The 26,602-nt window shown below is 47.6% G+C and overlaps 2 protein-coding genes and 1 long non-coding RNA gene across 4 annotated transcripts; 2 read left to right on the top strand and 1 right to left on the bottom strand.

Moving 5' to 3' along the window:
• Positions 1–1,871: 1,871 nt before the first annotated feature.
• On the bottom strand, positions 1,872–2,548 carry LOC137839864 (uncharacterized). The gene is made up of 3 exons (XR_011086267.1): positions 2,445–2,548; positions 2,097–2,267; positions 1,872–1,951 (listed from the first exon to the last, which is right to left on the bottom strand). It is a non-coding gene; the product is annotated as an uncharacterized lncRNA (long non-coding RNA).
• A 3,175-nt stretch (positions 2,549–5,723) lies between these two features.
• LOC125992641 (janus kinase and microtubule-interacting protein 3-like) lies at positions 5,724–9,554 on the top strand. 2 transcript variants are annotated; one of them, XM_068649707.1, is made up of 8 exons: positions 5,724–6,204; positions 6,289–6,359; positions 6,496–6,600; positions 6,744–6,857; positions 8,720–8,784; positions 9,006–9,068; positions 9,155–9,253; positions 9,343–9,554. In XM_068649707.1, the coding sequence occupies exons 5-8, from the start codon at positions 8,725–8,727 to the stop codon at positions 9,478–9,480; spliced, it is 360 nt and encodes a 119-aa protein (XP_068505808.1). In that variant the 5' UTR covers positions 5,724–6,204; positions 6,289–6,359; positions 6,496–6,600; positions 6,744–6,857; positions 8,720–8,724; the 3' UTR covers positions 9,481–9,554. The 2 variants fall into 2 exon arrangements, with proteins under 2 accessions (XP_068505808.1, XP_049617712.2); XM_049761755.2 differs by lacking the exons at positions 5,724–6,204; positions 6,289–6,359; positions 6,496–6,600; positions 6,744–6,857 and having other exon boundaries at positions 8,165–8,784.
• A 276-nt stretch (positions 9,555–9,830) lies between these two features.
• LOC137839873 (janus kinase and microtubule-interacting protein 3-like) lies at positions 9,831–11,145 on the top strand. The gene is made up of 3 exons (XM_068649708.1): positions 9,831–9,892; positions 9,970–10,337; positions 10,417–11,145. The coding sequence occupies exons 2-3, from the start codon at positions 10,110–10,112 to the stop codon at positions 10,531–10,533; spliced, it is 345 nt and encodes a 114-aa protein (XP_068505809.1). The 5' UTR covers positions 9,831–9,892; positions 9,970–10,109; the 3' UTR covers positions 10,534–11,145.
• The last annotated feature ends 15,457 nt before the right edge of the window (positions 11,146–26,602 follow it).

Genomic DNA, 26,602 nt, shown 5'->3' with positions numbered 1-26,602 from the left:
TCAGTGCGGTATCGTTGTGTTGTTCGTATTGTGTTGTGTTGTTCGTAATGTGTTGTGTTGTTTGTATTGTGTTGTTGGTATTGTGTTGTGTTGTTCGTATTTTGTTGTGTTGTTCATATTGTGTTGAGTTGTTCATATTGTGTTGAGTTGTTCGTATTGTGTTGTGTTGTTCGTATTGTGTTGCCTCTAACACTTAGCTTCTAACACTTAGCCTCTAGCACCTAGAAGGTAAATAAATAGGAAGGAAGGACTCACCGGTGACGTCGTCGCCCACGTCCAAGCGTTGTACTTTGTATTTTCATCCTTCTGACAGTGGAAAACATATAGCCAACAAACACCGTGGAACGTAAACGAATGAAAGAAAACTATCATTTGGCCACAACCAACATTCACAGATACAACACAATGTGACGTGCGGTGTTGAGGTTAAAGGTTGAGTGAAGGGCCCTCGTTTTAAACTACTTTTTTGAAAAGGAGTGGGAACAAGTAAGACGTATTTAATTTATTTATTGGGAAGTAGTAAGACTTATTAAATTTATTTAATCTACTTTTCTTCCCAGGCAAAATTTGATGTGCTGCAATTCCAAATTTCCAAAGTGAATGAAGGAATGAAATCCTTTAAATTATGATTTTGTATAAATACTAGGCATAAACACAAAATCTACGGCACAAAATGGGCAGACTTTACTTGTTTGAAAAGGACTGGTTACAAGACAGACTTTTTTAATTTATTTAATGGGAAGAAGACTTATTTAGTTTAATTGATCTATTTTTGTTCCCTGGCAAAATTCGATTTGCTGCAATTCCAAATTTCCAAAGTGAATGAAGGAATGAAGTCGTTTAAATTATGATTTTGTATAAATACTAGGCATAGACACAAAATCTACGGCACAAAACGGGCAGACTTTACTTGTTTGAAGAGGACTGGTTGCAAGACAGACTTTTCTGATTTATTTAATGGGAAGAAGACTTATTTAGTTTATTTAATCTCTTTTTGTTGCCTGGCAAAATTGGATTTGCTGAAATTGTATTTTGCCAAATCTTGACTTGAGACCTGATAGGAAGTATTAAACGCTCAGTTAAATCGATACAAGTTGGTAATAAGAGCGAGTAATGTTGGTTGAAGCGATGAATGAAGGTTAAAAGCAATTTAAATTATGACTTTGTATAAATACTAGATATTAACAGAACATCTACTGCGCAAAATGGGCAGAGTTTACTTGTTTGAGAAGGAGTGGCTTATTTAAGTCTAAGATTTATTTAATCTGTTTGTTCCCAGGCAAAATTGGATGTGATGCAATTCCAAATTTCACCACATGATGGTGCCAAATTTTGACTTCATAGGACATATTCAACACTTAACTATTATGTTCAAGGTAATCAGATTTGTTTATTATTCTAATGGCCTTTTCAAAACTATTCTGGATTACTACTTTGGATCTATTCTACATTACTTGGCAACAACATACTCTGTAACAGATTAGGCAGTATAATCACATATGTTAACTTGAGAGTGCCCACATTCAATCTACTTATCGTGATGTGTTAAATCAATTACTGTTAGACATTATTATTCTGATAATCTACCAAATCTTTGAATTGAAGAATTTGTGATTTAATTAATAGCTTGTTGTTATGTTCAGGGTAATCAGACTTGTATATAATTCTAATGGCCTTCTTTTGAAAACTATTCTGAATTACAACTTTGGATCTTATATTACTTTGCAACAATATACTCGTTGACAGATTAGGCAGTATAATCACATATGTTAACTTCAGTGCCCACACTGTATTTATTTATGGTTATTTGTTAAATCAAGTACTGTTAGACATGAAATAGGAAGTGTTTAACATAAATGTTATGGCTACTCACCGTTGTAGCTCGCTCCTGGTCAATGATACGAGCCTCTTCTTGCAGTGGAAAACTTGCAGCCAACAAACACCGTGGAACCTAAAGGAATGAAATTAAACATTAACATTTCACCTGGACCAATATTCACACGTACAACGCAACGCGGCTACACTTCTGCTAGCGCCTCAGCTACACGTTGCTATTACAAACGTAAATCTCTTTAAACACAATGAGTGTTACTTACCGTGTACGCTGTAGACGGTCCAGTTGCAAGCAGAAAATAAAGATATTTCTGTTGATATTCGTCGTTGCTCAGTGGCTCACGGCCATCGCGCCAACAGATTTGAATTTTGGTGGAAGTTCAGCCAATTACGTCATATCCGCGGCACATGACTGCGACGTAATACCCGCTTATCTGAAACGGCAGTTAAAAGTAGAGTTACATCAAGTTTTCTTTTTTAATCAACGCAATCATTTACAACCGTTGACCAGAAAGAATCGTCGAAATTCGACGTTCCCCCCAAACGCCACACTCACTCGCTTTTCAGGGCAACAAAAGTACTTCTTTTTAAAAACGATGAGTTGTACTTACCGTGTACGCTCTGGACGGTCCAGTTGCAAGCAGAAAATAAAAATATTTCTCTCGTTAGTCGTATGTTACCATCCGCTGTGTCTTTGTCAACATCGCCATTTTCCTACTTCCTGTTGCGAGCCACGCCCACGGATTTAAATTCTGGCGGAAGAGCCCGCCCATTGGCGTCGTTTTCGCGTATAGCAAATCCGATTGGTTGGGAAGGGGGCGCGGTTATGCAGCCGAGGGGTCCTGTGATCGGTGGGATGTAAAGTAGGCGTCGACGTCACGTCCGCGTCACGTGACCACGACGTGGCAGACGTCATATAGCAACCGCTGTTTTGTTTAGTAGACTTACAGTTGTTATGCATTGACATAATGGCGCACACTCCAAATAGATTTAAATAAATTAAATAATTCTTCTGCCCACTCCCTTTTAAACAAGTTAACTCTCCCCGCGGATTTGAATTCCTGGACTATGAACACTACGGCACTGGTCAAGAGGGCACAGAAGCGCTTGTACTTCCTGCGGAGGATGAGGAGAGCCCACCTGCCCCCACCCATCATGAGGACGTTCTACAGGAGCACCATAGAGAGCATTCTGACAAGCTGACTCTCTGTGTGGTGTGGAGGCTGCACCGCCTCCGATTGGAAGAACGTGAGGAGAGTGGTGAGGACAGCAGAGAGGTTCATAGGGGCTCCTCTTCCCTCCATTCAGGACATTTCATCTCAGCGCTGCATGTCCCGTCCCCGTAACATCATCAATGACCCATCACACCCCCACCATGGACTGTTCTCCCTGCTGCCCTCTGGGAAGAGGTTTCGCACAATCCGCTGCAGGTCCACCAGGTTCTGCAACAGCTTTTTCCCTGCTGTCATCAGACTGTTGAACACTAGAACTGTTGAGCTCTAAACTGAACTCTGCATCACACATTCACAGAACTGTACTTTATGACACTACGGACCTCTATCTTGCACTATCTCGCACTACCAACTTTACTGAACTTGTGTAAACCCTTTAAATAGAAGTTTAATACATGGTTTAGCATTCCTCTGCACACTCTTGAATACTGTTTTGCCTACTTGCACTATTGCATAATTAGCACTGCAAGTTTGTCTAAGTCTAAGTCATGTCAGGTCAGCTGTCTGGAGAGAGAGAGAAGTCAGGACCTGCGGGCGGAGCACCACCGTGCCACCGCCGCCATGACGGAACTCAAAAGCAAACTCCATGAGGAGAAGCAGAAAGAGTTAGCCGTTACCAGGGAGACATTACTGCGGCAGCATGAAATGGAGCTGATGAGAGTGATCAAAATCAAAGATGGAGAGATCCAGCGACTGAATGCCTTGGTCCTCAGCCTGAGGGACGGCTCCATGGACAAGGTGATCCGCTCAATCCGTGTCTGACTATCCGCACGCCACGTCGGGCTCCGATGCGGCCGCTACCGTATTGTGTAGCTTGTCCCCAGTAAGCGTCGCGGCGCTCCGTTGCGGTCTCAACGGCCCGATGTGGCGCAATGTCTGCTCAGGTGAGGAGCGGGGGCGCTTTGCTGGCGGAAGTGGAGGAGACGCGGCGGTGTCGGGAGACCGAGCGGTGTCGCCTCCACCAGGAGCGCGGAAGAAGCCCTGGCAGCGGCCCAGCAGGCCTGGCAGTCCCGAGCGGCCGAGCTCCGATCGGCTCATCACCAGCATCGGGAGGAGCTGAGCCGAACCAAGAGGGACTGCGAGAGGGAGATCCGCCGACTGGTAGGACTGATCAGATGCGCGGTGCGTGGCTATGTTCCCAATTTCGTTGTATACCTGCAGTGCAATGACACCTAAGGCATTCTATTCTATTCTATTTCACAAGAAGAAAACGTCCGGTTGCTCGCTTCGCTTTTGTCACAGCAATGGTGTTCTAGTCGATTCAAGATAAAAATTGGCCGGTTGCTCTCTTTGTTTTTGTCACAATTCTGGCAAATGAGTTTGCCCGCCTGCCTGAGCGCTCCCCGTTTGTACATCCAGATGGATGAGATCAAGCTGAAAGACAGAGCGGTTAGTGTTTTGGATAAATCCCTGGGGCCGGCCACGTCCACCGCATTCAGCTGCAGACTCAGGCTGCCGAGCAGCAGATCGCTGCCCTGAGGGATTCCCAAAGGGCGGGCCTAAACTACCCTGGAAGTGGGGTCAACGGCGCTACTAGCAATCCTCTTCATAGCGTAAGCCACCTCATCACACACTTGCAGTACGCATGACTTAGTTCGTTGCTGGAGGAAGGTAGCACAAAAACAGTTTTGAACTTTGAACGAGTGGTTGTGTGTGTGTGTTGCGGGGCGTTTTCAGTCTCAGGAGGATCGGGACACGCGAAGGTTTCATCTGAAAATCGCTGAGCTCAGCGCAGTCATCAGGAAACTGGAGGATCGAAACGCCCTGCTTTCTGAAGAGCGCAATGAACTGGTAATTTATTGACGGCACGCTTGAAGGTTTGCGCTACGTTTGATGTGCGCCATCCAGCGAGGCACCCATTGCGCTTACTTATTAGTTGAGCGGCGCGGCGAGTCGGTTGCCTGGTAGATGTCTTTTATTGGGAGCCAAAGCCACGATTCCGTTCAAACCGATGCAAAAGGAATGGATACGTTCTGGCCCGCGTGTTGTGCGTCTTTCGCATCCCGCACTTCATGCTTGCAGCTTAAGCGACTGAGAGAAACAGAAAGCCAGTTTCTGCCACTCCTGTACAAAAACAAACGCCTGAGCAGGAAGAATGAAGAACTCTCGCTGGTGCTGTGTCGCCTTGAAAACAAAGTGCGCTTTGTCACCCAGGAGAACGAGGAGATGGCAAGCTTGGTAAGTCGACGCGGACAACGGCGGCGTGCCAACAGAGTCCACTGCATTTGTGTTCCACAGAGAAGGCCTAGTTCGCTCAATGACCTGGAGCGCGGTTGCGGCCAGCAGGACGGTGAAATGGAGTTCCTTCAAGTTGTGGAGCAGCGGCACATCATCGACGACTTGTCCAAGGTCTTCAGGCAGGCGACTCGGTGCACGTACGGCAGCGCCGCGCTCGCTCGCTGTCGCCAGGAAACCTTTTCCGTCCAAAGCTTGGCCGGCGGCCGCCATCCAAAAAATTGGCCCCTTAAATTCCGACCTTTCAAGCAGGAGCATTGTGCGCACGCGTTTGAACACGCTTTAGACTTGTTTTGCCGTTTTCAGCAGCTCAAAGCTCCTGTTTTGTCAGCACCTTTGCCACTCGCTGTGCGCTGAAAACGACGGACTCGCCCGGCTGCTCAGCCCGTCAACCATGAGCCGCGAGCGCGACGTCATTGTCCGTAGGCAGCTAGTGGCAAAATGCACCCTGTTAGAGTTGCGCTCGCTCCAACTTATTTTGCAAGAACCACACGGGAGACAAGTAAGTTCTTTTGGACACCTGCAGGTGGAGAGTCCATCCGTTGTACGAATGAAGTCTGACTCTCGGCTCCTGCACGAGCATTTTTATTAAGAGAAACAGGGTGGGTGTAAGAGTGGATTGAATAGAGAAAGCCCTTGACCTCTAGTCAAAACATAGCAAGGGATGTTTTACGACTTTGTGTAGGAAGGGATAAGCGATAGGGATAAATAAGGGATAAATAATATTATTTATTACAGGTTGCAGTCAAAGTCAAAGCAACATAATCATACGATAAAGATAATCTGGAAAACCCTGACACACCCTGTAGTTGTCACTTTTGGAAAAGACGAGCGTCCCTCCAATCATCGCCGGTGACGGGTTTTTCAGGCTCTGGAGACAGGAGCTCATGTCAGAAATGTCATTGTGAGTCGCGTTTGTTTCTGCGCCGGAGCCGTTCGTTCCCTTTGCATCCAAAGAATCTCAAAGGCGGATTATTTGTGTCGACAGGAGAGAGATTTGCTGCTACGATACCGACGTCGAGAATCTCTGAGGAGGAACAAAGCGTGAGGTCCTGCAAGGTGAGTCTGTTTGTTTGCGGCTGCTTGGTGTTGCGCAAGATGAAATGGCCTTTTTCTCGCTATCGTTCCTCTCGTCGATTCATCGTGAGGTGTCGCTTCAGTTTGTTCAGAGAGATGTTTGCTTCCGCGCCCGCAGGTCATCGAAACATTTTACGGCTACGACGAAGACGTGTTGGTGGACTCGGACGGATCGTCCTTGTCTTTTCACACCGACAGAACCCCCGACACGGAACCCGAAGAGGTAGCCCGCCATTTCTGCCAGCGTATTGGCGCCAAACATTCCTCTTCAGCCTGGAATCGGACTCGTCTTTGCGTCGCGGGTGCTTTGTCGCCGGTCTGACTGATTCTGGTACTAGTGCTGTGTTGCATTGGTGTGTGCATGAGGAGGCGGAGCTTCGCTACCGCCAGCTGACGCAAGAATATCAAGCGCTGCAACGAGCCTACGCTCTGCTAGCCCAGACCAGCGGAGGGGACTACGACGCCGAGAAGGAGATCAAGGTGGCGCCCCTTCCCGCAACCCCCGGCAGCCTCCCCGTTCTCACCCAGCCTCGGGTGTTCTCTGGTCTGAAAGGAGGAGGAGGAGCCTCCCTCCTCCTCCTTTCAGACCAGAGAAAAGCTGATGATAGTGTCAAACGCACCTCTTTCAATAAGGTGCCCCCGGCTTCCCGGTAACGGGTTTGTCTTAGCCGGGTTCGGAGATTCGTCCGTAATCTAACCACCCGAGTTAAATTAACTCCACCGGAATCAATCTAATTTCTGTACGACGCCAATCCCTCTCAAGTCACCCTAAGCTCGAGCCGAGTAACTCAATTCGAGGCAAGACTTCGAAGTGACCGCATCGTATTGATGGCTCCCCGCTAATGTTTGAAGTTCTTATTATGTTACGGATATTTTTAGATGTCTTTGTTAAGACCTCAGGGATTCGTTTGTATAGCGCACCCTAGCACTAGTTTTGCCGAAGTAAATGTTGATATGGGTCCGTTCTACTTGGTCGCTCAAGCAGCGAGCCGACCAACTTGTTTATTCGAAAGAGAATCGAATTAATAAAAGTGTGACAATAATAGCATTTAAGGAGAAAATTAATGCACTTTACGTTATTAATTCAAACTTCTTATATGTAGATCTAGCACTTAACTGTCGGCGTGCTTCACCCCACTTGATTGCTTTAAAAAGAATAACAACTTTCTTAAAACGAATAAAAATGTCTTACTCTATTTAGATTTGCCCAGTAATTAATTTGGAAGGCAAGTCTATTTTTCGATCGTGTCCTGTTTAACTTTTGACGCGGCCCGACAAAATTAAGAACTGGGCCGCGCCCGACGGACAATCGAAATACTTTTATCCTTCACCAACTCAAATGATCTATTTTAACCATCGTCGTTATTTTATTTAGAGGAAGTAAATTTTCAAACGAATTCACTTTTGACGAAATTCACTCTTCCCTTAAATATCTACGAAAGTTATTTAATTCTCTAACATGTTCGGAGTTACTTTTTACGCGGCCCGTCAAAAGGGGAAACGGGCCTGCGCCCTTCAAATAATTAAATTACTTTCAGTTCTACACCAAACCGATAATCCGATTCAAACACTTCCGTTAATTTATTCAGACGAAGCAAACTTTCAAACGGATTGAAATTCACTCGTGTCTCAAATAACTACGAAAGTTATTCAATTCTCTAAAATTGTCTGATGTTACTTTTATTTATTACGGTCCTATGTTATACCATAATAACACAGCACATTAATCAAATTGTCAAATAAACCCCGAACCATCGATTGTACATTCAGTACAAATCAGCGCACAACGAAGTAGATGAATATACACAACACATTTATTGAAGAAACATGAAATAGAATTACAAATCTTAATCACTCCAGAAACCGAACAATTTCACCCACTGATACCCGTGTTAATAAAATCATTCAATCCCAGAACAATTCGATTGCAAAACACAGTTCATGAAAGAGGGAATCAATTTTTAGCCAAGCAAAGAAATCAAGAAGTAAAAATCACATTTGTGCTTCTCCAAACAATTTATGTCAAGCCACTATTCTCATAGTGACGGGTCCCTTGATCGAATTGACTAACAATATTGCTTTAAGCTGTTACAGAATACATTTTTAGCCAAGCAAAGAAATCAAAAAGTAAAAATCACATTTGTGCGTCCATGCGTGACTCACAATCCTGTTTTATTTCTATTTTAACTTGCTTAGCTTATTTTGGCCCCTTTTTTGGTCTCATGTTTTGGTCTGGCGCCATCTTTTGGACAAATTTGGAATTTCAGCTCTGCCAATTTATTCCTGTGAACAATCCATATTTTACCATTTGCACCATCTCTTCCCCCCATGTTACATGACAGTAGAAATGGGTCACTATCAAAGCAGAGTAGCAGATCTGGAGTCAGCGCTGAAGCAACAAGGACAGGTAAGCTTATCAATGAGCACACCTTTTTCTCAGACAAAATAGCTACATTCTTCAGTCACTCATTCGTCTGGCATTACTGGACCAACCCCCCCCCCCCCCCCCCCCTGAACGTGGCTGGGAAAATGCGGAGAAAAGCAAATGTCATTTTCCAGTCAACCAAAGAATTTGTGGATGAAAATGACACAACATTCCAAAGCTGTCCACGCGTTTGTCTCTTCTAGAATGTCAAGTGGGTGGAGGAGAAGCAGCTGCTGCGTCAGAGCAATCAGCAGTTGGCCGAAAAGGTGACGGAAAGAAAGGCGCTGGGCGGAGTCGCTTGGCGTCACACCCGTCCGGAAGCCCCGCAGATGAGGTCTGACTGTCTTTTCAGGTCAGGCGGATGGAGGCGGAAGAAGCGCGTCTGAAAGAGCACATCCAGGATATCCGAGACCAAAACGAACTGCTTGAGTTCCGCATCCTGGAGCTGGAGGTGGGAAGACTCGCACAAGCGTGTTGAGGCCAGAGATGTGACGGACGGACGGACGGACGGACGGACGGATGCATGCCTCTGCCTTTCAGGAGAGGGAGTGGCGCTCCCCCGTCTTGAAGTTTCTGCAAGTCCGTTTCCCAGACGGCCTCAGCCCTTTGCAGATCTACTGCGAGGCCGACGGCGTGAGCGTACGTAAGGCGTCCCTCGCAACCCTAACCTTAACCTGAGGTCCCAGAACACCTTACATTGCTCCTTGCGCCTTTCCCCAGGACATCGTCATCAGTGATCTGATGAAGAAGCTGGACATCCTGGGCGATAACGCCGTAAGTGTATGTCGAACTCCTTATGTTCGCACTCCACGAGACTCGGCGGCTCAAATGTGACTTTTGGAAGGCTTTGCGCTGAAAGAACCTTGTTGACGCTGTGCCTTTGGGCTCTTGCAGAATCTCACCAACGAGGAGCAGGTGGTCGTGATTCACGCCAGGACCCTTCCCACCCTAGCCGAGAAGGTAACGCGCACGTCCACGCACGCTCTCGCATTCTGCTTATGTGACAGCAGCCTTTCCTCAGTGGTTAGAATACATCAAAGTGACCAAGTCAGCACTTCAACAGAAGATGTTGGACATTGAAAGTGAGAAGGTAGACAGACACGCGACATCAGCCAAGGGGAACTCGGGGCAATGTGCCCCAACAATTCTGACCTTGAGCTGTGCTAGGATATGTTCTGCAACCAGAAGGGCTACCTGGATGAAGAGTTGGACTTCAGGAAGCGTTCCATGGACCAGGCTCATAAGGTAAGCCGCCCTCAAATCTCCCGCCGGACCACTGATGGACGAGGATTGCGGCCCAGAGGATCATGGAGCTGGAGGCCATGTTGTACGAGGCGCTACCGCAGCGGGACTGCCCCGCCACGGACGGCGAAAAAGCCAGCCACGCTGGCGTGAATGACGTGCTGACGGCGGATCAGAGACAAGAGCTTAGGAGCGCCGTGGACCAATGGAAGCGAGCCCTGATGTGGGAGTTGAGGGAGCGCGACGCTTGCATCCTCCAAGAGAGAATGGATCTGCTGCACAGCGCGCAACAGGTAAGGGCCCAAAGCCAGCCCGGCACTTACTTGCACGCTTACTGGCTTTTGAAGGCTACTTTCCATTTGTCCGTCCTAGAGGAACAAAGAGCTGAAAGAATTCATCGAAGCTCAGAAGAGACAAATCAAACAATTGGAGGAGAAGTTTCTGTTTCTCTTTCTAGTCTTCTCCTTGGCCTTCATTCTGTGGCCCTAACACCAGCTGGTGAGTGAGCTCCAGCGGCACCGCACTCGACACCTCCGATACACTGCCAGCCGGTCTCAGACGTTGGCAGACGCTCCGATGCCGACGTATACCCCCCGCCACGGTGACAGAGGCACCGCGTCACACCGGCGCTCATCCAATCAGAAGGCAGGAAAGGCAAATTCACATGCAGGGCACTCTTGAACCAGAAGAGAGCGCCACAAAAAACGGTTGTTGCCCCAAACGCGCACTAAAAAGGGTCAGAATAACAAGAGTCCCACCAGCCAGCCGGGGCCACCCGTCCATCCATTTCTTCAGGGGGGGGAAAAATTGGAGTCACCGGTGAGTACATTTTGCATTTAGCTCTGCTTTTCTGCTTCTGTCTTCAAGTGTGTGGCATCCTGCGACCAAAGATTCAGCCAACCCCAAAGCGGTTGACCTCAACGTCCCACCACCATTCCTACCAGAGCAGGTGACGTGATGCTTTGGACATCCTTCCGTCTCAGATGCCCAAAAGTACTCTTTGCCACATCTGCGGCAATACGGTGTCTTTTCAAAGGTGCAAATAAATCCAGCGTGGGCGGAACACGCACGTCTTCGGTTTTTCCCGCTTTGTTTGTGTGACAGCTGTTGTGAAAATTTTACACAAGTAAAGTTGTATAGTACAGGTTTGGCCAAGCCGCAACTCCCGAACCGCATGCGGCTCTTTTATGTTCATATCAACATTTGTGTGTGTGTGTGTAGGTGTGTGTGTGTGTGTGTGTGTGGGGGGGGGGGGGGTTGTGCGTGTTGGCTTCACTTGAGTTCAATTTAGTATTTTCGTCAAAAGCGCATGTGGTGAAATTCCACAAAGTAGGATGGGCATTCCAGTAAACTATTAGTGTCAATTGGGCTCTCGAAATGGCAGGGAAAAGATGCACAGCAAAACGAAAATATGTAGATGAACACAGGACGTTTTTATCAGAGTGGGAAAGTTTCTATTTTTTGTTGAACGTGATGGCAAACCATTCTGCCTGATACGTCAGACCTCAGCGCATTTCAAAGATTCAAATCTTCAGCGCCATGCACTTCAGCTCACTCCATGCTAACATTGATCAGGCGTCGAACCCGCAACATCATGCTTAAGAGGTGGACATGCTAACCAGTGCGCCATTATGTCAACGCATAACAACTGTAAGAACTTCCGCCGGAATTCAAATCCGCGGGGAGAGTTAACTTGTTTAAAAGGGAGTGGGCAGAAGAATTATTTAATTTATTTAAATCTATTTGGAGTGTGCGCCATTATGTCAATGCATAACAACTGTAAGTCTACTAAACAAAACAGCGGTTGCTATATGACGTCTGCCACGTCGTGGTCACGTGACGCGGACGTGACGTCGACGCCTACTTTACATCCCACATATCACAGGACCCCTCGGCTGCATAACCGCGCCCCCTTCCCAACCAATCGGATTTGCTATACGCGAAAACGACGCCAATGGGCGGGCTCTTCCGCCAGAATTTAAATCCGTGGGCGTGGCTCGCAACAGGAAGTAGGAAAATGGCGATGTTGACAAAGACACAGCGGATGGTAACATACGACTAACGAGAGAAATATTTATGTCTATGCCTAGTATTTATACAAAATCATAATTTAAACGACTTCATTCCTTCATTCACTTTGGAAATTTGGAATTGCAGCAAATCGAATTTTGCCAGGGAACAAAAATAGATCAATTAAACTAAATAAGTCTTCTTCCCATTAAATAAATTAAAAAAGTCTGTCTTGTAACCAGTCCTTTTCAAACAAGTAAAGTCTGCCCATTTTGTGCCGTAGATTTTGTGTTTATGCCTAGTATTTATACAAAATCATAATTTAAAGGATTTCATTCCTTCATTCACTTTGGAAATTTGGAATTGCAGCACATCAAATTTTGCCTGGGAAGAAAAGTAGATTAAATAAATTTAATAAGTCTTACTACTTCCCAATAAATAAATTAAATACGTCTTACTTGTTCCCACTCCTTTTCAAAAAAGTAGTTTAAAACGAGGGCCCTTCACTCAACCTTTAACCTCAACACCGCACGTCACATTGTGTTGTATCTGTGAATGTTGGTTGTGGCCAAATGATAGTTTTCTTTCATTCGTTTAGGTTCCACGGTGTTTGTTGGCTATATGTTTTCCACTGTCAGAAGGATGACAATACAAAGTACAACGCTTGGACGTGGGCGACGACGTCACCGGTGAGTCCTTCCTTCCTATTTATTTACCTTCTAGGTGCTAGGTGCCGCACTGAACAACATTATGCCGCACTGAACAACATTATGCCGCACTGAACAACACCATGCCGCACTGAACAACACCATGCCGCACTGAACAACATTATGCCGCACTGAACACCATGCCGCACTGAACAACACCATCCCGCACTGAACAACACCATCCCGCACTGAACAACACCATCCCGCACTGAACAACACCATGCCGCACTGAACAACACCATGCCGCACTGAACAACACCATGCCGCACTGAACAACACCATGCCGCACTGAACAACACCATGCCGCACTGAACAACACCATCCCGCACTGAACAACATTATGCCGCACTGAACAACATTATGCCGCACTGAACAACATTATGCCGCACTGAACAACATTATGCCGCACTGAACAACACCATGCCGCACTGAACAACATCATGCCGCACTGAACAACATTATGCCGCACTGAACAACATTATGCCGCACTGAACAACACCATGCCGCACTGAACAACACCATGCCGCACTGAACAACACCATGCCGCACTGAACAACACCATGCCGCACTGAACAACACCATGCCGCACTGAACAACACCATCCCGCACTAAACAACACCATGCCGCACTGAACAACACCATGCCGCACTGAACAACACCATCCCGCACTGAACAACACCATGCCGCACTGAACAACACCATGCCGCACTGAACAACACCATGCCGCACTGAACAACACCATCCCGCACTGAACTACACCATGCCGCACTTAACAACACCATGCCGCACTGAACAACACCATGCCGCACTGAAGAGCACCATGCCGCACTGAACAACACCATGCCGCACTGAACTACACCATGCCGCACTGAACAACACCATGCCGCACTTAACAACACCATGCCGCACTGAACAACACCATGCCGCACTGAACAACACCATGCCGCACTGAACTACACCATGCCGTACTGAACAACATGACGCCGCACTGAACAACACGACGCCGCACAGAACAACACAACGCCGCACAGAATAACACAATACCGCACAAAACAACACAATACCGCACAAACAGTTTTAGATAATATTATGTCGCAGTCATGTGACGCGGACATGATGTCAATAGGCGGAACTCACGGCAAAATTATAATCCGTGGGCGTGACTTGCAACAGGAAGTAGGAAAGCGGCAATGCTTGCAAACAAGACACAGCGGTTAGTAACACGACAACTAACAAGACACATATTTTTGTTTTCAGCTTGCAACTTGACCGTCTAGAGCGTACAAGGTAATTACAACTCGTTGTTTTGAAAAATATGTTTTTTTGTGTAGCCCTGAAAAGCGAGGGAGTGTGGCGTTTGGGAGGAACGTCGAACTCGGCGTCTGCTTCCAGCCACAGATGCCAAATTTCGACGATTATTTCGACTGGTCAACGGTTGTAAATTATTGCGTTGATTAAAAACTTATCCTCGGTTATCCGTGGCTAAAACACCACAACCCTGCAATAAACTGGGAGTCAGGGGAGATAAAGGGGTGGGCATCCCAGTGCCAAGTATCGTGTGTCAAACCGAACCCTTCGATCGAGTCCCCATGCACTTCTCCCTCGGACTTTGCGTCTCCTGAACCAGAGTTCAGAGCTCCGGATCTAAACCAAGTACCCAAATGCTACCATCAACTTGCGGAGGTATTTAGCAAAGCCAAGGCGAGCTCCTTACCACCCCACCGTCCCTACGACTGCGCCATAGACCTATTGCTCGGTGCTTCGATCCCCAAGGGGAGACTTTATTCCCTTTCGGGCCCCGAAAAGAAGGCCTTAAATGACTATATTGACGCGTCACTTAAAGCGGGTCTGATCATGCCGTCATCATCGCCTGCAGGGGCCGGGTTTTTCTTTGTGGGGAAGAAAGACGGAACCCTGCGCCCCTGCATAGATTACAGTCCCCTCAACCAGATCACTATAAAGAATCGGTACCCCCTCCCACTCATGTCGGCCGTGTTTGATCAGTTGCAGCAGGCTCGGGTATTCACCAAGTTAGATTTGCGTAACGCGTATCACCTCGTGCGCATTCGGGAAGGTGATGAGTGGAAGACGGGCTTCAACACCCCCTGGGGACACTTTGAATACCGGGTAATGCCGTTCGGCCTCACCAATGCCCCCGCGGTCTTCCAGGCCATGATCAATGACGTTCTGAGTGATTTCTTAGACCACTTTGTTTTCGTTTACTTGGATGACATCTTAATTTATTCACCAGATTTGAGGACCCATGAGAGTCATGTTAAGTCGGTCCTGCAACGGCTCCTGGACCATCGACTTTATGTAAAGGCCGAAAAGAGCGAGTTCCATGCAGAAACGATATCGTTCCTTGGCTTCATCATAGCCCCAGGGAAGGTCCAGATGGACCCAGCCAAAGTAAGCGCGGTGACCCAATGGCCGGTACCGGATAGCCGCAAAAGAGTGCAGCAATTTCTGGGATTTGCTAACTTTTATAGACGATTCATACGAGGCTTCAGCGCCACCGCGGCTCCCCTGCACGCTCTCACCTCCCCGACAGTTCCGTTTCGCTGGACGGCGGAGGCTGAAGCCGCCTTCCAGGAGCTGAAGAGGCGGTTCACCACCGCTCCAATCCTTACCTTGCCCGACCCATCTCGTCAGTTTGTGGTGGAGGTTGATGCCTCCAGTCAGGGAATCGGCGCCATCCTGTCTCAGAGATCCCAGGTCGACAACAAGCTCCATCCATGCGCCTTTTTGTCCCGACGGCTGACCCCCGCGGAGCAGAACTATGACGTCGGAGATCGGGAATTGTTAGCAAATTCAAAAAGGCTCTTGAAGAATGGAGACACTGGCTGGAGGGAGCCCAACACCCCTTTCTGGTTTGGACCGATCACAAGAACCTGCAATATATCAAGGAGGCCAAGCGATTGAACTCCCGCCAGGCTTGTTGGTCCCTCTTCTTTAACCGTTTCCATTTCACGTTGTCTTACAGACCGGGGGCCAAGAACACCAAACCTGATGCGCTGTCACGCATCTACAGCCCAGACCCGGTGTCCACAGAGCCAGAGCCCATTCTCCCCCCTCACTGCGTGGTGGGAGCCGTAACCTGGCCCATAGAGGACTTGGTGAAGCGGGCAAACCACGATGATCCACCCCCTAGGGGAAGTCCCGAGAATAGACTGTTTGTTCCGCCCCAACTACGATCCCAAGTGATCCACTGGGCGCACACCTCCCGGCTCACGTGTCACCCGGGCGTGCGAAGAACCCTGCACGTCATCCAACAAAGATTCTGGTGGCCCTCCATGGGGGCGGACGTCCGGGAGTATGTTGCAGCCTGTTCCATCTGTGCGCGGAGTAAGAACACTCCGGGCCGCCGTGTGGGGTTGCTGCAGCCTCTCTCCATTCCCTCTCGACCATGGGCCGACATCTCTGTGGATTTTGTCACGGGACTGCCGGTGTCTAGCGGTAAGACGACGATACTCACCGTCGTGGATAGGTTCTCCAAGATGGTCCACTTCATTGCCCTGCCCAAATTACCTTCGGCCAAACGTACGGCAGTAGTTCTCATGGACCACGTCTGCAGGATTCATGGATTTCCTCGGACGTCGTGTCAGATAGGGGCCCCCAGTTCGTGTCCCGCTTTTGGAGGGCTTTCTGCAAGCTTATAGGGGCCACCGTGAGCCTCACTTCGGGCTACCACCCGGAAGCGAACGGCCAAGCAGAACGCATTAACCAACAGCTGGAAATGGGCCTCCGCTGTTTGGTAACCCAGAACCCCTCGTCGTGGAGTCAAAACTTGACCTGGGTAGAGTACGCCCATAACTCCCTTCCCATCACAGCGACCGGGATGTCCCCCTTCATGTGCGTCTTTGGATACCAGCCCCCGCTCTTCCCCGACAGCGAGCCGGAGGTGTCAGTTACCTCGGCGTGCGCCGTGGTGAGACGCTGTCGGCGCATCTGGGCAGCGGCAAGGGCCATACTGGTCCGCCAGGGCGACAGGGTGAAGAGGATGGCTGACCGGAGACGTCGTCCGGCACCTGTCTACCGGCCCGGCCAGCGGGTCTGGCTGTCCGCCCGGGACCTTCCCCTCCAGGTGGGCTCCAGGAAGCTGGCCCCCCGTTTTGTAGGGCCGTTTCCGATCTCCAAGGTCGTCGGTCCAGCGGCTGTGCGACTCTGTCTGGCTCGGTCCCTTGCGGTGCATCCCACCTTCCACGTCGGGAAGGTCAAGCCGGTTAGGGAGAGTGGGATGGTGCCGGCTCCCGCGGCACCCCCGCCTACGCGGACGGTGGGGGGTGGGCCTACCTACACAGTTAAGAAGTTGCTGGACGTGCGCCGGAAAGGCCGGGGCTGGCAGTTCCTGGTGGACTGGGAGGGTTACGGGCCAGAGGAGCGGCAATGGGTGCCGCGTAGCTATATCCTGGATCCCGGGCTACTAGATGACTTTTACGCGGCTCACCCCGATGCTCCGGGTCCGTCTGGGATCCGGCCCTAGAGGGGGGGGGTTATGTCATGCTGTCATGTGTCGTCCGGATCACTTCCTGTTTTATTGTGTGATTTTCCTCTCGTTCCAGTCGGTGTGTCCTTCCCCTGTGCGTCCGGTCACGTGAACCCCTGATTCCAAGTGTGTGCACCTGCGTCAATGACCAACTGTCTTCACCTGTGTTCCCCTCCTGTGTCCATATAACCCGCGTCTTTCCCAGTATCCAGTGCCAGTGCGTCTTGCCTTGTAAGAACACTAGCGATCACGAAACCCTCGAGTTCCACGTACAAGCCTTGTTTGAGCGACTTTGATCCCCGATTTTAACTTGGTTACATCGCTATCTTGTTTTTGTATTTCCCTCGGTTCGAGGTGCTTTGATTTCCCCTTTTTCTCCCTCGGTTCGAGGCGCCTTAGTTTTCCCTTTTTTCCCTCCTATTGAGGCGTTTTTTGTTCGACTATCAGTGGAGACAATAAAAGCCTTTTTGGACATTGAAGTCTCTGCATTCGAGTCCTCTCCCTGCTCTGCACCTGACATAAACTAAAAAGTGGTTGAAAGTAAAAGTTTACACTATCAAAAAAACAATACTTACCTGGATAACCTGAAACAGAAAAACACACAGTTATACTTACCTATGCCGAGTTCACATATTCACACCCAATCGGTACCTGCAAGAAAAGAGCAAAAACAACAAGTTAATAAGCTAAAATGAGTAGATGGAAAATTATCCGGAACGAAACGCAAATTGCTGACATGAAACACATATAAGGACCGCTCGGAGCAGGAAATTCAGTCTCGATGCGGCCATGAAGGAGGAAACAGCTCCACATGCAACAAAACTAAATTTAGCTTCCATTCCCGTGTGCCAGACCTGAGGAAGGCACAAAAGATGCCGAAACGTTGTCGATGGCCACACGGAGGAAATAAAAGGGAGCGCAAACTAGCGCCGATAGGAAAACAATTAGACGCAAAATTATAATTTACCCACGCTCTACCCAGATAGGAGAGCGGATGGATGCCGCACAGAGCAAGATGCTCTCGCTCCACCCAGATAGGGGAGTCGATGAATTAAGTGCGAGGTACGACTAATTTGACCGCAAATGCAGCTGTCAATCTATCATGCCAAGTCGAGACTCATTTATTACATATATAACAAAGGCGACCGGATAGGCAAAGTGCAAACACAAAAACAAACAACAAATACAAAGCAAATACATGTTTATTAAGCCCAACTTGGCCTGACCAGCATGGCTGGCGCAGCCACGACGGACAGGTTGCTCTGGGGCTGGATGTGGGACGTGGGCGTGGATGGTAGGACCGTGCCTTTGCTCCTCTCCTTCGGGGGAGGAACTCCCTTCTTAATCCTAACTCGCCTGTGCCACCTCCACTGCCCCCCCACGTTTCCAGTTTCCATTGAGCTCCTGCTGCGTCTGTGCGCTGTCCCCTAAACCGATCCTACCCTAACCCTAACCTAACCCCAAACCCTAACCCCAACCCTAACCCTAATCCAAATCCCTCCCTGACTCCCATTATGAAAAAAATTTCAACCTGCAAGTCAAAAAATGGAAATTAAGAAGTCAAAAATTTGAACACAAACACGAAATTGAATATAAACTAAAAAGTGGTTGAAAGTAAAAATTTACACTATCAAAAAAACAATACTTACCTGGATAACCTGAAACAGAAAAACACACAGTTATACTTAACTATGCCGAGTTCACATATTCACACCCAATCGGTACCTGCAAGAAAAGAGCAAAAACAACAAGTTAATAAGCTAAAATGAGTAGATGGAAAATTATCCGGAACGAAACGCAAATTGCTGACATGAAACACATATAAGGACTGCTCGGAGCAGGAAATTCAGTCTCGATGCGGCCATGAAGGAGGAAACAGCTCCACATGCAACGAAACTAAATTTAGCTGCAATTCCCGTGTGCCAGACCTGAGGAAGGCACAAAAGATGCCGAAACGTTGTCGATGGCCACACGGAGGAAATAAAAGGGAGCGCAAACTAGCGCCGATAGGAAAACAATTAGGTGCAAAATTATAATTTACTCACGCTCTACCCAGATAGGAGCCAACTTGGCCTGATCAGCATGGCTGGCGCAGCCACGACGGACAGGGTGCTCTGGGGCTATTTTCTGGCACTAAGGTCATTTCTGCCTACAAGCGGAACAAGAGTCTGGCAGATATTTTGATCCGGGCAAAATTGCCAACATTGAAGTAGGACAAACCCTTATTGTTGGACACTCAATTCAAGAGACTAAATTTCATTAAAAATATAGAAACGGGAACAGTATTTGGAATTGACCAGGGAATCAACCCAAAATCTAGAAATTGTGTTTATGTTATTTTTTGTAACAAATGTGGGATCCAATATGTTGGCGAATCACGAAACAATTTGTCCACACGCATGTATCAGCATCGGTATAATGTGAAGAACAAGAAAGAAATGGACACACCCTTAGTTAAACATGTTGTTGATCATGGTATGGCCTCAATGAGAATGGCGGGATTACAAAGGAACATTAATTGGACAGACATAGAAAGAAAAGGGAGGGAACGATATTGGATATTTACATTGGGAACTAGGGAGCCAATTGGACTAAACATTAAGCATTGAAGATTCACCATACACCACTTGATTTGGATCCTTACTACAATCCCATCCCTAACCCCAATCCCTACTCTTTACCCATAATCCTAACCTAACCCCAATCGCTACTCCTTACCCATAATCCTAACCTAACCCCAAACCTAATCCTAACCCTAACCCTACCCTAACCCTAACCCTAACCCCAAACCTAATCCTAACCCTAACCCTAAACCTAACCCCTAACCCCTAACCCTAACCCTAACCCCTAACCCCACCCACATCACACAATCCTAACATCAACAATCGCCTAAATTATAATTCTGCCGCTATAACATGTAAAAATAAAAAAAATGACAATTACAAATTTTCAAAAACACTAAGAAAGCTTAAAAATACATAAAAGTTTAGAACGTCAAAATTTAAAATGTATAAATACTAATTAATTTAAAATCATTTACGAAATTTCAGAAGTATTAAAAACACAGAGGTAACATTAAATATTAATTGATGATTGAGTCGAAAGAGATAAATAAATAAAACAATATTAACACAAATTATACATTTGATGTAAAATAAGCAACAGAACGAATGAAAATAATTAGACCAGTGGATTTAGTGGTTTATGGTGCGAAAAGTGATATACAAGTCAACAAAATAAAATCTGAATCAAAAGGAAAAAAGGAAAAAGGAAAAGGGACCCGGAAAAAATAAAAAATGAAAGAGTATAAAAGGAGGCGAGAAAAAAACAGGTTCATTGTGCTTTTGTCTCTCGAACAGTCGACAACTCTCTGCTCTCTTAAAAACTAGCCAACTCTTTCACTAATATATTTTTGGGGGGTTTTCTTCATTTTTTTCATTTTTTTTTTTTATAGTACCCGATGAAGACCGATTAAGGTCGAAACGTCGTATTTGTTTCAGTTCATTTAAAAAGAAGTTTTTTTGTTGTTTTTGGCACAATACACTGGGTTTGGGTTATTGGGGACTTTATTGATTTGGGGGTCTCAATAAATACGTGAATAAATAAAGGGATTGAATTGGATTTCATTGGCAAATTAGTACATTAAATGCTTTGGTAAATAAATAAAGTTAAAAATACATTAAATTTTCAAAATTAAATAAGTTAAAAAAAAACAACAATGACAGAGTGGACGGTGGTTAGTCGTGGTCGGAGGGGACCACGTCAACCGCCCAATTTTTTGGACAGGGAGGATAGGGGATCCTGGGACCGGGAGGTCCGTGCACCTCCTCGCTCCTTTTGGAGTGGGTCTCTGTACTCAAAACCTAACCCTAACCCTAACCCTGACCCTGACCCTAACCCCAACCTAAAAAAAGACACTCAACAAGGTGAAGTTAAGAAGATTAAGGAGACTAAGAAAAAGAGAAAGAGGAGTAAGAAGCTCACCCACCACTCAGGGGAACAGAGGGATGCCCAACACATAGAGGATTGGGGAGCGCCTCAAACGACTTACCTTGACCAGCAGATGGAAGACTTACCTTCACCGACTCAAGAGGAGGACTCGACAGCTTCCGAAGAACCGACGACAGAGACTCTAATGAAGCGCATTGAAGGAATAAGGAGGAAATACCAGGAACCTACTGGCCCTAACTCGTCAGAAACACCAATTAGGAGAAGAGAGACACCACGACCGAAATTACTGGAAACAATATTCTTCCAGTCACGTGACACACAAACCGAACCACAATCGATGTACACCACACACGAACATGAAGGGAATAAGAGGGCAAATTGGTTTTTGTTTCCCCAGAGAAGATGGTTGATTGTAGATGATTCAAACTTGGCCAAATTGCAGAAAATCGAAGACCGCGAAGTACAAGTGGACTGTTACCCGGGAGCTAAAATCCGCCATGGGATTCACCTACTCAGAAACAGAACTGCAACCTCTCCCAACGTGCTAGGGGTCATTTTATCCTTGGGCCTTAACAATAGAGGTAGGGTCATCCCAATATTCATATCCAAGGAGATAGCCAGATTGCTGGGAGCAGCTAAGGCCACTTTTCCTTATGCTAAAATATTCATTCCTAAAATTAATTATTCCCAATCACTTCCTTTGGAGATCCAAGCCAACCTTAGGGAACTGAATGAAATAATAGAGGAAACGGGTCATTCGATTCAACGCTTACCATCAAGACTGTTTACCACAGGACCGGACAACATCCATTGGACAACGGACACGGCTGAAGAGATATGGAACTTGTGGAAAACCTTTTTTATGCCAAGGAGCCTCCCCTAACTCAAGGAGATAACCCTGGCTGATCCAGTGGTCAACCTGTCGACCTCCTTTAGTTTGACGAAAGATCATAGGGAGCTTCTGGAGAAGGGGCTTACATTCGTCCCCACCGCAACCATGATGAAGGATCAGAGAAGGATCACCAAGGCCCATGTGCGACAGTACCATAGAAGGTTAAAACTAGACTCTTATTTTGGAACTTCGACGACGGCAGCACCACCCAAATTCCAGTCGGCTTCAATGTGGGAGCCCAAGGATGATGAAGTACCCAGGGAGATAAAAGTATTAATACACAAAGACAGAGCAGTCCTAAAACAAGTGGAAGTCCCAAGAGAGATGCCAAATTTGACAGAGGGCGAAAGAAGAGCCCTGGACGACTTAAGTTCGGCAGAGGAATTGATTATTAAGCCAGCAGATAAAGGGTCAGCGGTGGTCATTATGGACCGAAAAAATTACGTGAGAGAGGCTCATCGACAACTTCGCAATACGGAGTATTACCATTCGATCCAAAAACCGATTTATCCGGATACAGAAAAGTTAGTCCACACAATATTAGATCAAATGAGAAAAGAGCACCACATTACTAAAAAAACAATTCTTGTATTTAACAGGAGCATCCCCGTCACGTCCGAGATACTTTTGTCTACTCCCTAAGATTCATAAAGACCCGGCATCGTGGCCCTGGCCCTACGAAATGCCGCCAGGACGTTCCATCGAGTCAGATTGTAGTAGCGAATCCTACGGCTCGGCTGAGCTAGTAGATTATTACTTGAATCCCTTGTCAATTCTACATCCGAGTTACATCAAAGATACTAATGATTTTGTTTCAAAAGTACGGACCTTGACCGTGCCACAGACCTGTTGGTTGTTTTCCATGGATGTTGAAAACTTGTATACTAATATTGAAACTGCTAGGGGTTTAGAGGCGGTACGCAATGTTTTGGCACGTAATCCGATTTTGGGCCGCCCGGATGAACACATTTTGGCATTGCTGGAACTCAATCTGACTAAGAATGATTTTCAATTTGACAATGGGTATTTTTTACAGGTCAAGGGGACAGCAATGGGGAAACGTTTCTCTCCAGCCTATGCCAATATCTATATGGCTGAATGGGAGGAGAACGCCTTGACACAGTGCTCTAAGAAACCTATAGCTTACCTGAGGTTCTTAGATGATATTTGGGGAATTTGGGGAGATTCTAGGGAAGAATTTGACGTGTTTCTTAAAACCTTAAATGGCCACCACCCTTCAATTAAACTGACGGCACAGATTAGCGAGAGGGAAATTAATTTTCTTGACACAACTACATATAAGGGACCGGAATTTCATACAACAGGGGGACTTGATGTCAGAGTATTTTTTAAATCCACAGATACTCATGCGCTACTACACAAAAAGAGTTTTCACCCTAGACACACGTTTGGGGGTTTGGTTTATTCACAACTCTTGAGATTCGGGAGAATTTGCACTCGCACAGAAGATAGGGAAGAAGCGACCAAAGTCTTGTTCAGGTCATTACAGCAACGAGGTTATTCTCGGTCATTTCTTCGCACGATTAAGCTACAAACATGGAAAAAAGGAAGAAGAGGGGACACTCAGCGGGTTAAAAAAATGATACTTCCTCTAATTTCGATTTACAACTCTTACACAGTCAATGTTCACAGAAAAATTAAACAGAATTTGGAAGCGTCGGCGCTGACTGACCTGAAGGCGAAACATAAGGTGGTTTCAGCCTTCAAAAGGAATCCAAATTTAAAAGATTTGTTGGTTAGCACTAAAATGAAAAGTGGGTCCTCTCGTGCAGCCAGGAGATCAATAGGAGTGATAACAGACTCTCAGAAGAAAGAACATTTCTTCACACAGACGGGTAAGGCCTTGTCTACGCGGAATGCGGTCTACTGTATGAGCTGTCGATTGTGTGGAGTTATGTATGTGGGACGGACTCGAAATGATGTCAGAAGCAGACTGCATGCGCACCGCTACAGCATCACACATAACCAGAAGCGTAACACGCATGTAGTACGCCATTTCCGCCTGCACGGGTTACGTAACTTGAGAATACGGATTTTGGAGAGCTGTGCGGGCTGGACACAAAGGGATAGGGAAAACGCGGAAATGAGATGGGTCAGGAGGTTGAAAACTCAATATCCACTAGGACTCAATTTGGCAACAACGGAAACGGAGAACACTGGAATATCGGGGTTAAAATAGAAGTTCTAGTGGTGGAGTTTACACGGTTGGGGAAAATTTGGAGGGAATGCCCTCCCGAAACGATATATGGAAATTAGGGAAAATATCATAATTGTTCCTTGGTTTAAGTTCTTGTGGGGGATGTTTATGTGATTGGGAGACGGCTGAAAGGAGGTTGGAGAAAAACCTGACACTTTCCATTTAATCAAAGAGTCTAACTCTGGTTGGCTGGTTTTCCTGACAACATAGATAAAGTGCCCAACTCGGACACCAAATTCTAATCTTCATCCTTATTTGGACTCTACTCTAACATTAAATCCTAACACTTAATCAATTCATAAAACTTACATAAGTTCAGATTCAGAATGAAAACCTAACCCAAACCCTAATTCTAACCTTGACCTCTGACCCTAACCATTAACGCTAAATTAATTAGGAATTACACCAAATTTCAACAAAATTAATCTAAACTGAACCTTATGTTGATCCTAAATGCAATGAGATTCCAGAATCCGCGAGTCGTCACCTTATCGTGGTGGAGGGGTTTGCGTGCCCCTATGATCCTAGGAGCCATGTTGTCGGGGGCTTCATGCCCCTGGTAGGGTCACCCATGGCAAACGGGTCCTAGGTGAGGGGCCAGACAAAGCATGGCTCACAAGCCCCTTATGATGAGTGATATAAATGGACTTAGTTTTCCCTCGCCCGGACGCGGGTCACCGGGGCCTCCCTCTGGAGCCAGGCCTGGAGGCGGGGCTCGAAGGCGAGCGTCTGGTGGCCGGGCCTTCGCCCATGGGGCCCGGCCGGGCATAGCCCGAAATGGAAACGTGGGTCCCCCTTCCCATGGGCTCACCACCTGTGGGAGGGGCCGAAGGGGTCGGGTGCAATGTGAGCTGGGCGGCAGCCAAAGGTGGGGACCTTGGCGGTCTGATCCCCGGCTGCAGAAGCTGGCTCTTGGGACATGGAATGTCACCTCTCTGGCTGGAAAGGAGCCCGAGCTGGTGTGTGAGGCAGAAAGATTCCGACTAGATATAGTCGGACTAGCCTCCACACACAGTTTGGGTTCCGGTACAAGCCCTCTCGAGAGGGGCTGGACTCTCTTCCACTCTGGAGTTGCCCACGGTGAGAGGCGTCGAGCAGGTGTGGGTATACTTATTGCCCCCCGGCTGGGCGCCTGCACATTGGGGTTCACCCCGGTGAACGAGAGGGTAGCCTCCCTCCGCCTTCGGGTGGGGGGACGGGTCCTGACTGTTGTTTGTGTCTATGCACCAAACAGCAGCTCAGAGTACCCACCCTTCTTGGGGTCCCTGGAGGAAGTGCTGGAGAGCGCTCCTTCTGGGGACTCTATCGTTCTACTGGGTGACTTCAATGCTCACGTGGGCAATGACAGTGAGACCTGGAAGGGCGTGATTGGGAGGAACGGCCCCCCTGATCTGAACCCGAGCGGTGTTCTATTGTTGGACTTCTGTGCTCGACACGGATTTTCAATAATGAACACCATGTTCAAACATAAGGGTGTCCATGTGTGCACTTGGCACCAGGACACCCTAGGCCGCAGTTCGATGATCGACTTTGTAGTCGTGTCATCGGATTTGCGGCAACATGTTTTGGACACTCGGGTGAAGAGAGGGGCGGAGCTGTCAACTGATCACCACCTGGTGGTGGGTTGGCTCCGATGGTGGGGGAAGATGCCGGTCCGACCTGGCAGACCCAAATGCTCTGTGAGGGTCTGCTGGGAACGTCTGGCAGAATCTCCTGTCAGGAAGAGCTTCAACTCCCACCTCCGGCAGAGCTTCTCCCACGTCCCGGGGGAGGCGGGGGACATTGAGTCTGAGTGGACCATGTTCCGCGCCTCCATTGTTGAGGCGGCCGACCGGAGCTGTGGCCGTAAGGTCGTTGGTGCCTGTCGTGGCGGCAACCCCCGAACCCGCTGGTGGACACCGGCGGTAAGGGATGCCGTCAAGCTGAAGAAGGAGTCCTATCGGGCCGTTTTGGCCTGCGGGACTCCGGAGGCAGCTGACAGGTACCGGATGGCCAAGCGGAACGCGGCTTCGGCGGTTGCTGAGGCAAAAACCCGGGCGTGGGAGGAGTTCGGTGAGGCCATGGAGAATGACTTTCGGACGGCTTCGAGGAAATTCTGGTCCACCATCCGGCGTCTCAGGAGGGGGAAGCAGTGCAACGTCAACACTGTTTACAGTGGGGATGGCGTGCTGCTGACCTCGATTCGGGACGTCGTGAGTCGGTGGGGAGAATACTTCGAAGACCTCCTCAATTCCACCTACACGCCTTCCATTGAGGAAGCAGGGCCTAGAGACTCTGAGGCGGACTCTCCAATC

This window comes from Syngnathus scovelli, unplaced genomic scaffold, assembly GCF_024217435.2.
Source record: "Syngnathus scovelli strain Florida unplaced genomic scaffold, RoL_Ssco_1.2 HiC_scaffold_23, whole genome shotgun sequence".
NCBI classification, from domain to species: Eukaryota; Metazoa; Chordata; class Actinopteri; order Syngnathiformes; family Syngnathidae; genus Syngnathus; species Syngnathus scovelli.
The sequence above is the reverse complement of the archived record's forward strand: the minus strand, read 5'-3'. Positions and strand labels throughout refer to the sequence as shown.